Genomic DNA, 9750 nt, shown 5'->3' with positions numbered 1-9750 from the left:
CTGCTGGATGTTTAGTCGTCTCACCTCGAGCTCCTTCTGCTTCTCAGTCCTTTCTGCTGCAGCTGGGACTGTTTCATGGCCTTTATGTTCATCCATTGTGCAGAGATAACAGATACTCTGCTGATCAGTACGACAGAAAATCTTCATCACCTCATCATGACGAGAGCAGATGTTCTCCTGGAGCTTCTTGGAGGGGGCCACCAGCTTGTGTTTCTTTAACGGAGCTGCATCATAGTGAGGTTGGAGGTGTTTCTCACAGTAAGAGGCTGGACAAGATAAACAGAATTTGATGGCTTTCAGCTTCATCTCATTACTAAACCAGTGATCTGTAATGGAAAATTTCCATTTTTCTTGTTTAAGGTGTTAAATACTTATGCAAATAAAACACTGAAACACTGTAATAGACTGTTCAGTGGAAGTTTCCAAAACTAGATGAACTTATTTAAGCCTCAGTAGTTGAAGAAAACAACTCCCTCTGCAGCTGCTGATAACGCCAAAGGCATGAAACAGCATACCCATTGTTCCATTAGGTTTCATAGCGAGCCGCGTGACGTGTGTTATGATCAGCTTATGACTTCCTTCCCTCTTCTTTGGAATGCATAAAGGAGTGGAAGCTCCACTTCTGTTTTAGAGCTCTCCTGATTGTATAACTGTTTGATGTCTGTGTTTGCTCTCCTGCATGCAGTAATTTCAGTAGCTTGGCCACAGCTGATTGTGTTGCAGATTTTATTAACAGAAAATTCCACCACAGATGAAATTTTAGTTAATGCTTCAGAGCAGGGAGCAGAAAAACATCTACTATCACACAACATTGTGTTTAACTTAGACATGAAAACATAACAGTCTTAATCATTTGAATACATTTCACTGAAAGCACAACTTATAAACACTGTTCTCACTGCTGTATTAAAAGATTCTCCTCATCTATAATGATCAGGTTTAATTAAATATGAATTAACGGAGCAAAAAAAATATTAAAACTGTTACAAACTAGTCTGTGTATTCAAAGCAGTGGTAAGAAACCTTAAATCTGTGGTATGCATTTCCCACACTCAGTGAAATGGCAACTCAGTTGTTTTTATAATCTTATTATCTTAAAAATGTATTCAGCACTTTATTCTATACACTTCAAGTATTAATTTGCCTCACATACACCTAACATGCATGTCTTTGGACTGATTAACATGGAAGAAACATCGTAACTCCACACAGAAAGGCCTCAGCCAGGATTTAAATCAGGAACTTTCCCACCACCCTATTACAAATCTCAGGTTTGTGCCAAAAACCATCTCTCAAGGTACACTCTGGGCTCGGATCCTTATATGCACCATATATGACCCCTCCTATATATTTTTTTACTATTACACAGTTTGCAGAATCCTGGGGCAAATTCCAACAACCAGCAGGTGGCTGTCTCTGAGTAACCTGTGCAAATGTGGTGGGGAAAAAAGACAGTTCCCATGACAATGTCAAGGTCCCCTCTGAAGTCTGTTACCCCTCTCACTTTAAAAAAAAATCAAAGGCTGGAGCTTCTTTCTAATTGATGTTTTGATTTATATCGTTTTTCTTTCTTTGTCCTTGTCTCTTAAAATCCCTGAATATTTTCTAGAAACAAAAAAAAAAGACTAAAATGGCTGATACAGATGCCTTTAAACTGACATCATGCAGTTCATCTTCTCATCCGCAGAGGGCCACAAATCACCATCAATGAACAGTTCTAGGAGATTTTAGTGTAGATGCTCCATGACTTAATAAGGCATTCTGTTTTAAGGGGTTAGAGAGAAAATAAAAGAAAAAACCATGCAAATCTGCATTTGCTCTCATTTTAAGAGCTTCTGTCTTTTCCTATTTCAGAACCAATGAGCATACTTGGAGAGGTTGGTAAAAAAAAAAAAAAATCACAAGAAAGAGAAATCAAACATTTGGATTCTCTACTGGCTCTGCTATGATTTGGCAGTCAGCTAAACTCCTTCCTTACATTAAGACTGATGACACGATTCCAAATGTTCACAGGTTTATTGACACAGGGGAAGGTGAAACTGCACCATACAGTACAAGGCATAATCACTTTTACATATTCACCATGTACAGATAAAACGATGAAAATATATTAACTACTTTTTATTACAAGTCAGCATATCCTCCTAAAATATACTGAGAGTGGCGTGTAACTGAAAATATTGTCAACCCCAAACAACAGACTGAACATTGGTTTCACCCTGGAAACATCCTTTAAATGTAAACCCAACAATGTATACAGTGGTCCCTTGCTATAACGTGGTTCAACTTCTGCGGCCTTGCTGTTTTGCGGATTTTTTTGTGTGCAATTTTGAGCCCATTCTCACTCCTGAGGCGTAACATCCTGACGCATGTGTAGATTGACTCCAAACGGTTCTCATATGCCCTCAGTTTCCAATGTCATCATGTAGGAACGTGTTGGGTGCCCGAAAACATAATATGTTGACGATTTGTCACCTAGCGTAAAATGTTTGTTTGTTTTTTACAACGCATTGTGTTCTGTGTCCTGATCAGCTGTAGACCATTGTCAATCTCCTCCATGCCGTCTCTCCTGTACAGTACAGAATCGCTACATTGATAGCTTGCAGTGTATGTCTAAATTTCTGTACTTTTCTCCCCAACACGTTTTGCACCATCAAAGGCACCTGCAGTAGCACCCACAAGGCAGAGGAAGATAGCTATCGCACAAAATCTTGAACTTCTGATTCATTGATTTATTAATGATTAATTGATGTTGAATTCTCTCGCAGGTGCTCTATTCCCATGTTCTGGACCAGAAAAGAGGGTTTGATTTTTGGTTTTATTTTATAATACTGGACTTATTTTTCTACAAAGGTTTGAACTTTGAGAGTGTCTAAACAAGAGAGAAAAGTGAAAATGTTCGTGCCTGTGTGAGAAAAGTGAATAAAGTGTGTAGTGATGGGTTTTACAGCCTTAAAACATCTATAATAATATAATAACTACTTTGCAGACTTCAACTATTGCGGGTTATTTTTAGAACATAACACCCACAATAAACGAAGGACCACTGTACATTACAATCTGATTTATTAAAAATAAAGTATTCTTAATGTATTTATTATAACTTAAAACCATGAAATTACCTTAAAACTGCATAACCGCTGATGACAGCAGCCACAAAAGGCATAAGATGTAAGTGGATGTTGCTGGATTTAACTAGCTGAGCACAGCCCGTCTCCTCAAATTCACTGGCTAACATCCTGTTTGCTAATGACATCAGTTCCTATCACAGACTATAGTGATTTTAAGGTGGCTCACGTGAGTTACCATTTCATATTTAATATCTAAGAAATATAAAATAACATTCTACCTTAAACTGAATTCATTTTTGATATCACAGCAGATTATTTTTAATGAGTTCATGTTTGTTGAAAATGCAGAGGAGCTGGTTGTGAACTGAGCTTCAGAGAAACACAACATACTGATATTCAGTGTGAAGCTTTGAGTGGAAAAAGAAAAACAACAGAAAAACATGTGGATCCTGGAATAATCAAAGCTTCCATCTTTATCCATGAATCTGAAAACGTGTTTCTGAGTGAAACAGACAGACATGTACAGACTATCTGTTCAACAGTCAAAGTGTTTCTCTAAAGAGGCACGAGTACACTCTTTAGATTATTCTCTGCAAACAAACACTGAGGAACCAGGAAACCACACTCTAAATCCAGGACAAAGAGGTTCTGTGAATGTGGTGTTGAAGGTATGGAGGTGGATCAGGGTGTCAGAGGAGACTCTGTAGAAGGACAGAGTGCCAGCAGGACAGTCCACATACACTGCTACTCTGTTAGAGACTGAGGAGGAGGAGAAGGAGGAGGATGATATGGAGGTTTCTCTGTTATTGTGACAGACAGAGTAACCATCATCGGAGCAGCTGAGACTCCAGGATTGATCATTCCACCCAAATGAACAGTTATCACTGCCACTTTTCCTTCGGATTTTTCTATAAGTCACTGATATGTCAACATCTCCTTTCCACTCAACCTCCCAGTAACAGCGGCCAGTCAGGCCATTTCTACACAGCAGCTGAGGATGAACATCAAATCTGTCTGGATGATCAGGATATAAATGAACCTCCTCCACATGTGTCACCTTTCTTTTGTTGTCAGACAGTTTGAGGTTTGTGTGTACTGTGTTTGTATCTATTGTGAGTTGACAGGAATCTGATGGAGAGAACAAACACAATCCAGTTGCAGTTATTGTTATCATCTGTTGATTGATTGACACTATGATGACTTCTGACATCAGAGAGGTGAATGAGTGATGTGACAGTTTGAAGATGGTTGAATGTGTGCTGCTTTGTTTTCATGAATCACATTAAAAACGCACTTACACTTCCTCAGACCTGGTCTCAACCATCGGACACCAGCAGGCTCCACCCTGAAAGGAGGAGGGGGATCAGACCAGCACAGTCTCTTTCAGCATGCACACGAGGACATTACATCATCATACACTGATACTGCTAGACAGTGATAAAGGAACAGTCCAACATTTTCAGAAATATGTGGCTATCTGTGAACCAGTATCTTTCAAATGCCACTCCCCTCCCCCAAACAAAACAAAACAAAGAGAGTTGTTGATTCTCACCAAGCAGAAGGTCCATATACACAATCACCAGTGTTTCCAAGTCCCAAGCATAAGTATTAAGAAATTTAAAGAGAGCATACGGGGCATATTTAAAGAGAGCCTCCACCAGTGAGTGAATGAATAGTGGCATTGTAAAGAGCTTTGGGTGCCTTGAAAAGTGCTATATAAATCTAATCCATTATTATTAGGGCCCGAGCACCGAGAGTGCGAAGGCCCTATTGTATCTGCTCCGTTTCTTATTATTAGGGCCCGAGCACTGACAGTGCGAAGGCCCTATTGTAATTGCTCTGTTTATTATTAGGGCCCGAGCACTGACTGTGCGAAGGCCCTATTGTATCTGCTCTGTTTCTTATTATTATTATTATTCAGGCAAAACAAGGGCCTTTTTGAGGGCCTAAACATGCTCAAAAACTCATGAAATTTTGCACACATGCCAGGTCTGGTGAAAAATTTTGTATTTTAATGGTTTTACATATGAGCACTGGGAAATGGCTCTACAGCGCCACCTATGCCTTGTAAAATGCAGCCCTACGACCACATCGTTTGGGCTACATGTATGAAATTTGGCACACATGTGTATCATGCCAAGACGAACAAAAAAGTCTTGGGGCCCATTGACGCAAACCCAACAGGAAGTCCGCCATTTGGACGTGAAAGTGACATTTTGGCTCTAATTTTGCCGTTTCCATGCCTCGAACTTTTGCGAACTCCTCCTTGGGGTTTCATTTCATAACCTTCAAATTTGGACAGTGTCAACTACACCCTTGTGCCATGTTAAATTGCGGAGCTTTTGAGTTTTCACAATACTATGAGGCCGTGGCGCCATGGCGAATTTCGATGACTCGCCATGAAAATCTTATTGCCTCTCATTCTGTCATACATGTTCCGATCTGGACCAAACAGCACACATATGATAAGGCTCCACCCCTGAACATATTTCAACTGCCATATTTGACATCAAGGACAGCGCCACCTAGTGGGAACAGGAAATGTCATGTTTTACACTTTGGGGTACAGTATAGTGATGGGTGACATCTGCAGCCTCAAATTTCTCCAGGAAAGCCTTAAGGAGTTGGTCTTGGGTTACAGTGAAAACTGTGACTTTTCGCAAAAGGGTGTGACCCCAGCAGCATGGCGAACTTTGATGTCACGCCATGAAGAAACAAATTAGTATAACTCAATGAAATCCAGTCTGATCAGTACCAGACTTTACAGGCATGATGTCAGACCCGTCCTGAACAGATTGACGTGCCCATTGTCGGAAATACGGACAGCGCCACCTAGTGGCCACAGGAAATGTCATGGCTTTAATTTTGTTGTACTGATTTTCACAGGTTCATCGTGGCCACCTCAAAAGCGGTGAATATCACCATCAGTCCCTCGTGATGCTTCAGTGCAAAAATTGTGACTTTAAACTGAACGGCGCACCCTGGTGGCAACGCTGTTCACCATGAAAGATGAAGTGGCTTTTGAGGGTCTTGGCAAGTTTATAGAGGCTTGAAAATTGGCACACACCTCCAATGTTACAAAGGCTTTGTTGTCATGTGATCATTTTTATTGAATATCCCAAAATGGCTCCACAGCGCCCCCTACAAAATTTCAAAACCACAGCCCCAGCTCTGTGTTTTATGTATGAATCTGAAACCTGGTAGACTTATAGGAGATATCAAGATGTACAAAAAAGTCTCTTGGAGCAATATCCTAAATCCAACAGGAAGTCAGCCATTTTAAAATTAATGTGCAATTTTGGCAACATTTTCCCCTCTTTTCAGGCATCGTTCTTTGACGAACTCCTCCAAGGGATTTCATCAGATTGAACTATTCTTCAGTGTGTGGAATCCAAAGACCTTTGTGTTGTTAAATTGCGAAGCTTTTTACGTTCAGGGAAACGGGGTGGTCATGGCGGCATGTGGAGTTTCAATCACTCGCCAAAAAGAAGTAATCTGCTGTCACTCAAAAACACAATGTCCAATCTCACCCAAAGGTCGCAGGCATAATGAGACTCGAGTTCGGAAATATTTGTTATGCCATTTGTACATAATGGTTAGAGTGCCACCTAGTGGAACGACTAGCTAATCATGAATGAATGAGTTGAAATGTTAGCTGGTGGTTAAATGCATGAATTCCATCAATGTGATATCGATCGGACGTGCTGGTTTTAGGTGTTGGGCGTGGCTCGACGCGCCGGGGGTGCGAGGGCCCTCATAACGCTGCTTGCAGCTTTAATTATTATTAGGGCCCGAGCACCGAGAGTGCGAAGGCCCTATTGTATCTGCTCCGTTTCTTATTATTATTATTATTAGGGCCCGAGCACTGACAGTGCGAAGGCCCTATTGTAATTGCTCTGTTTATTATTATTATTATTATTATTCCGGCAAATGAATCGGCCTTTTGAGGGCCTAAACATGCTCGAAAACTCTTGAAATTTTGCGCACGCGTCAGGTCTGGTGAAAATTTACGTATTTTAATGGTTTTACATATGAGCACTGGGAAATGGCTCTACAGCGCCACCTATGCCTTATTAAATGCAGCCCTACGACCACATGGTTTGAGCTACATGTATGAAATTTGGCACACATGTGTATCATGCCAAGACGAACAAAAAAGTCTGTGGGCCCATTGACGCAAACCTAACAGGAAGTCCGCCATTTTGGATTGAAGGTGACATTTTGGCTCTGATTTTACCGTTTCCATGCCTTGTACTTTAACGAACTCCTCCTTGGGATTTGGTCGTATAAGCTTCAAATTTGGACAGTGTCAACTACACCCTTGTGCCATGTTAAATTGCGGAGCTTTTGAGTTTTCACAATACTATGAGGCCGTGGGGCCATGGCGAATTTCGATGACTCGCCATGAAAATCTTATTGCCTCTCATTCTGTCATACATGTTCCGATCTGGACCAAAGTGAACACATATGATAAGGCTCCACCCCTGAACATATTTCAACTGCCATATTTGACATCAAGGACAGCGCCACCTAGTGGGAACAGGAAATGTCATGTTTTACACTTTGGGGTACAGTATAGTGAAGGGTGACATCTGCAGCCTCAAATTTCTCCAGGAAAGCCTTAAGGAGTTGGTCTTGGGTTACAGTGAAAACTGTGACTTTTCGCAAAAGGGTGTGACCCCAGCAGCATGGCGAACTTTGATGTCACGCCATGAAGAAACAAATTAGTATAACTCAATGAAATCCAGTCTGATCAGTACCAGACTTTACAGGCATGATGTCAGACCCGCCCTGAACAGATTGATGTGCCCATTGTCGGAAATACGGACAGCGCCACCTAGTGGCAACAGGAAATGTCATGGCTTTAATTTTGTTGTACTGATTTTCACAGGTTCATCGTGGCCACCTCAAAAGCGGTGAATATCCCCATCAGTCCCTCGTGATGCTTCAGTGCAAAAATTGTGACTTTAAACTGAACGGCGCACCCTGGTGGCAACGCTGTTCAACATGAAAGATGAAGTGGCTTTTGAGGGTCTTGGCAAGTTTATAGAGGCTTGAAATTTGGCACACACCTCCAAATGGATGAAGGCTTTGTTGTCATGTGATCATTTTCCTTGAATAGCGCAAAATGGCTCCACAGCGCCCCCTACAATATTTCAAAACATCAGCCCCTGCTCTGTGTTTCATCTATGAGTCTGACACTTGGTAAGCTTGTGTAAGATATCAAGATGTACAAAAAAGTCTCTTGGAGCAATATCCCAAATCCAACAGGAAGTCAGCCATTTTAAAATTAATGTGTAATTTTGATGACATTTTCCCCCCTTTTCAGGCCTCATACTTTGACGAACTCCTCCAAGGGATTTCATCATATTGAAGCATTCTTCAGTGTGTAGAATCTAAAGACCTTTGTGATGTTAAATTGCGAAGCTTTTTCCGTTCAGGGAAACGGGGTGGTCATGGCGGCACGTAGAGTTTCAATCACTCGCAAAAAGCAGTAATCTGCTGTCACTAAAAAACACAATGTCCAATCTCTCCCAAAGGTCGCAGGTGTGATGAGACTCGAGCTTGGAAATGTTTGTTATGCTATTTGTCAATAATGGTTAGAGCGCCACCTAGTGGCATGACTATAATCCTGGTTGAATAAGATGAAATGTTAGCTGGTGATTAAAAGCATGAAATCCATCAATGTGACATCACATCGGACGTGCCGGTTTGAGGTGTTGGCAGTGGCTCGACGTGCCGGGGGTGCGAGGGCCCTCATAACGCTGCTTGCAGCTTTAATTATTATTATTATTATTCAGGCAAAACAAGGGCCTTTTTGAGGGCCTAAACATGCTCAAAAACTCATGAAATTTTGCACACATGCCAGGTCTGGTGAAAAATTTTGTATTTTAATGGTTTTACATATGAGCACTGAGAAATGGCTCTACAGCGCCACCTATGCCTTGTTAAATGCAGCCCTACGACCACATCGTTTGAGCTACATGTATGAAATTTGGCACACATGTGTATCATGCCGAGTCGAACAAAAAAGTCTGTGGGCCCATTGATGCAAACCCAACAGGAAGTCTGCCATTTGGAAGAGAAGGTGACATTTTGGCTCTAATTTTTCCATTTCCATGCCTCGAACTTTTGCGAACTCCTCCTTGGGATTTGGTTGTATAAGCTTCATCTTTGGTCAGTGTCAACTACACACCTGGGCCATGTTAAATTGCGGAGCTTTTGAGTTTTCACAATACTATGAGGCCGTGGCGCCATGGCGAATTTCGATGACTCGCCATGAAAATCTTATTGCCTCTCATTTTGTCATACATTTTCTGACCTTGACCAAAGTGAACACATATGATAAGGCTCCACCCCTGAACATATTTCAACTGCCATATTTGACACCAGGGACAGCGCCACCTAGTGGGAACAGGAAATGTCATGTTTTACACTTTGGGGTACAATATAGTGATGGGTGACACCTGCAGCCTCAAATTTCTCCAGGAAAGCCTTAAGGAGTTGGTCTTGGGTTACAGAGAAAACTGTGACTTTTCGCAAAAGGGTGTGACCCCAGCAGCATGGCGAACTTTGATGTCACGCCATGAAGAAACAAATTAGTATAACTCAATGAAATCCAGTCTGATCAGTACCAGACTTTACAGGCATGATGTCAGACCCGCCCTGAACAGATTGA

The 9750-nt window shown here is 41.5% G+C and overlaps 1 protein-coding gene across 2 annotated transcripts in view; it reads right to left on the bottom strand.

Moving 5' to 3' along the window:
- Nucleotides 1–2004: 2004 nt before the first annotated feature.
- The window catches only part of LOC113017181 (NLR family CARD domain-containing protein 3-like), a 71830-nt gene continuing 64084 nt past the window's right edge, over nucleotides 2005–9750 (bottom strand). For both annotated transcript variants that reach the window (XM_080298674.1, XM_080298675.1), the window contains 2 exons: nucleotides 4370–4416; nucleotides 2005–4199 (listed from right to left, as the gene is read on the bottom strand). In XM_080298674.1, the coding sequence (XP_080154800.1) occupies nucleotides 3655–4199; nucleotides 4370–4416 (592 nt within the window). In that variant the 3' untranslated portion in view covers nucleotides 2005–3654. The remainder of the gene's footprint in view (nucleotides 4200–4369; nucleotides 4417–9750) is intronic.

Source organism: Astatotilapia calliptera, chromosome 3 (genome assembly GCF_964374335.1).
Source record: "Astatotilapia calliptera chromosome 3, fAstCal68.1, whole genome shotgun sequence".
In the NCBI taxonomy this organism is placed as follows: Eukaryota; Metazoa; Chordata; class Actinopteri; order Cichliformes; family Cichlidae; genus Astatotilapia; species Astatotilapia calliptera.
The sequence above is the reverse complement of the archived record's forward strand: the minus strand, read 5'-3'. Positions and strand labels throughout refer to the sequence as shown.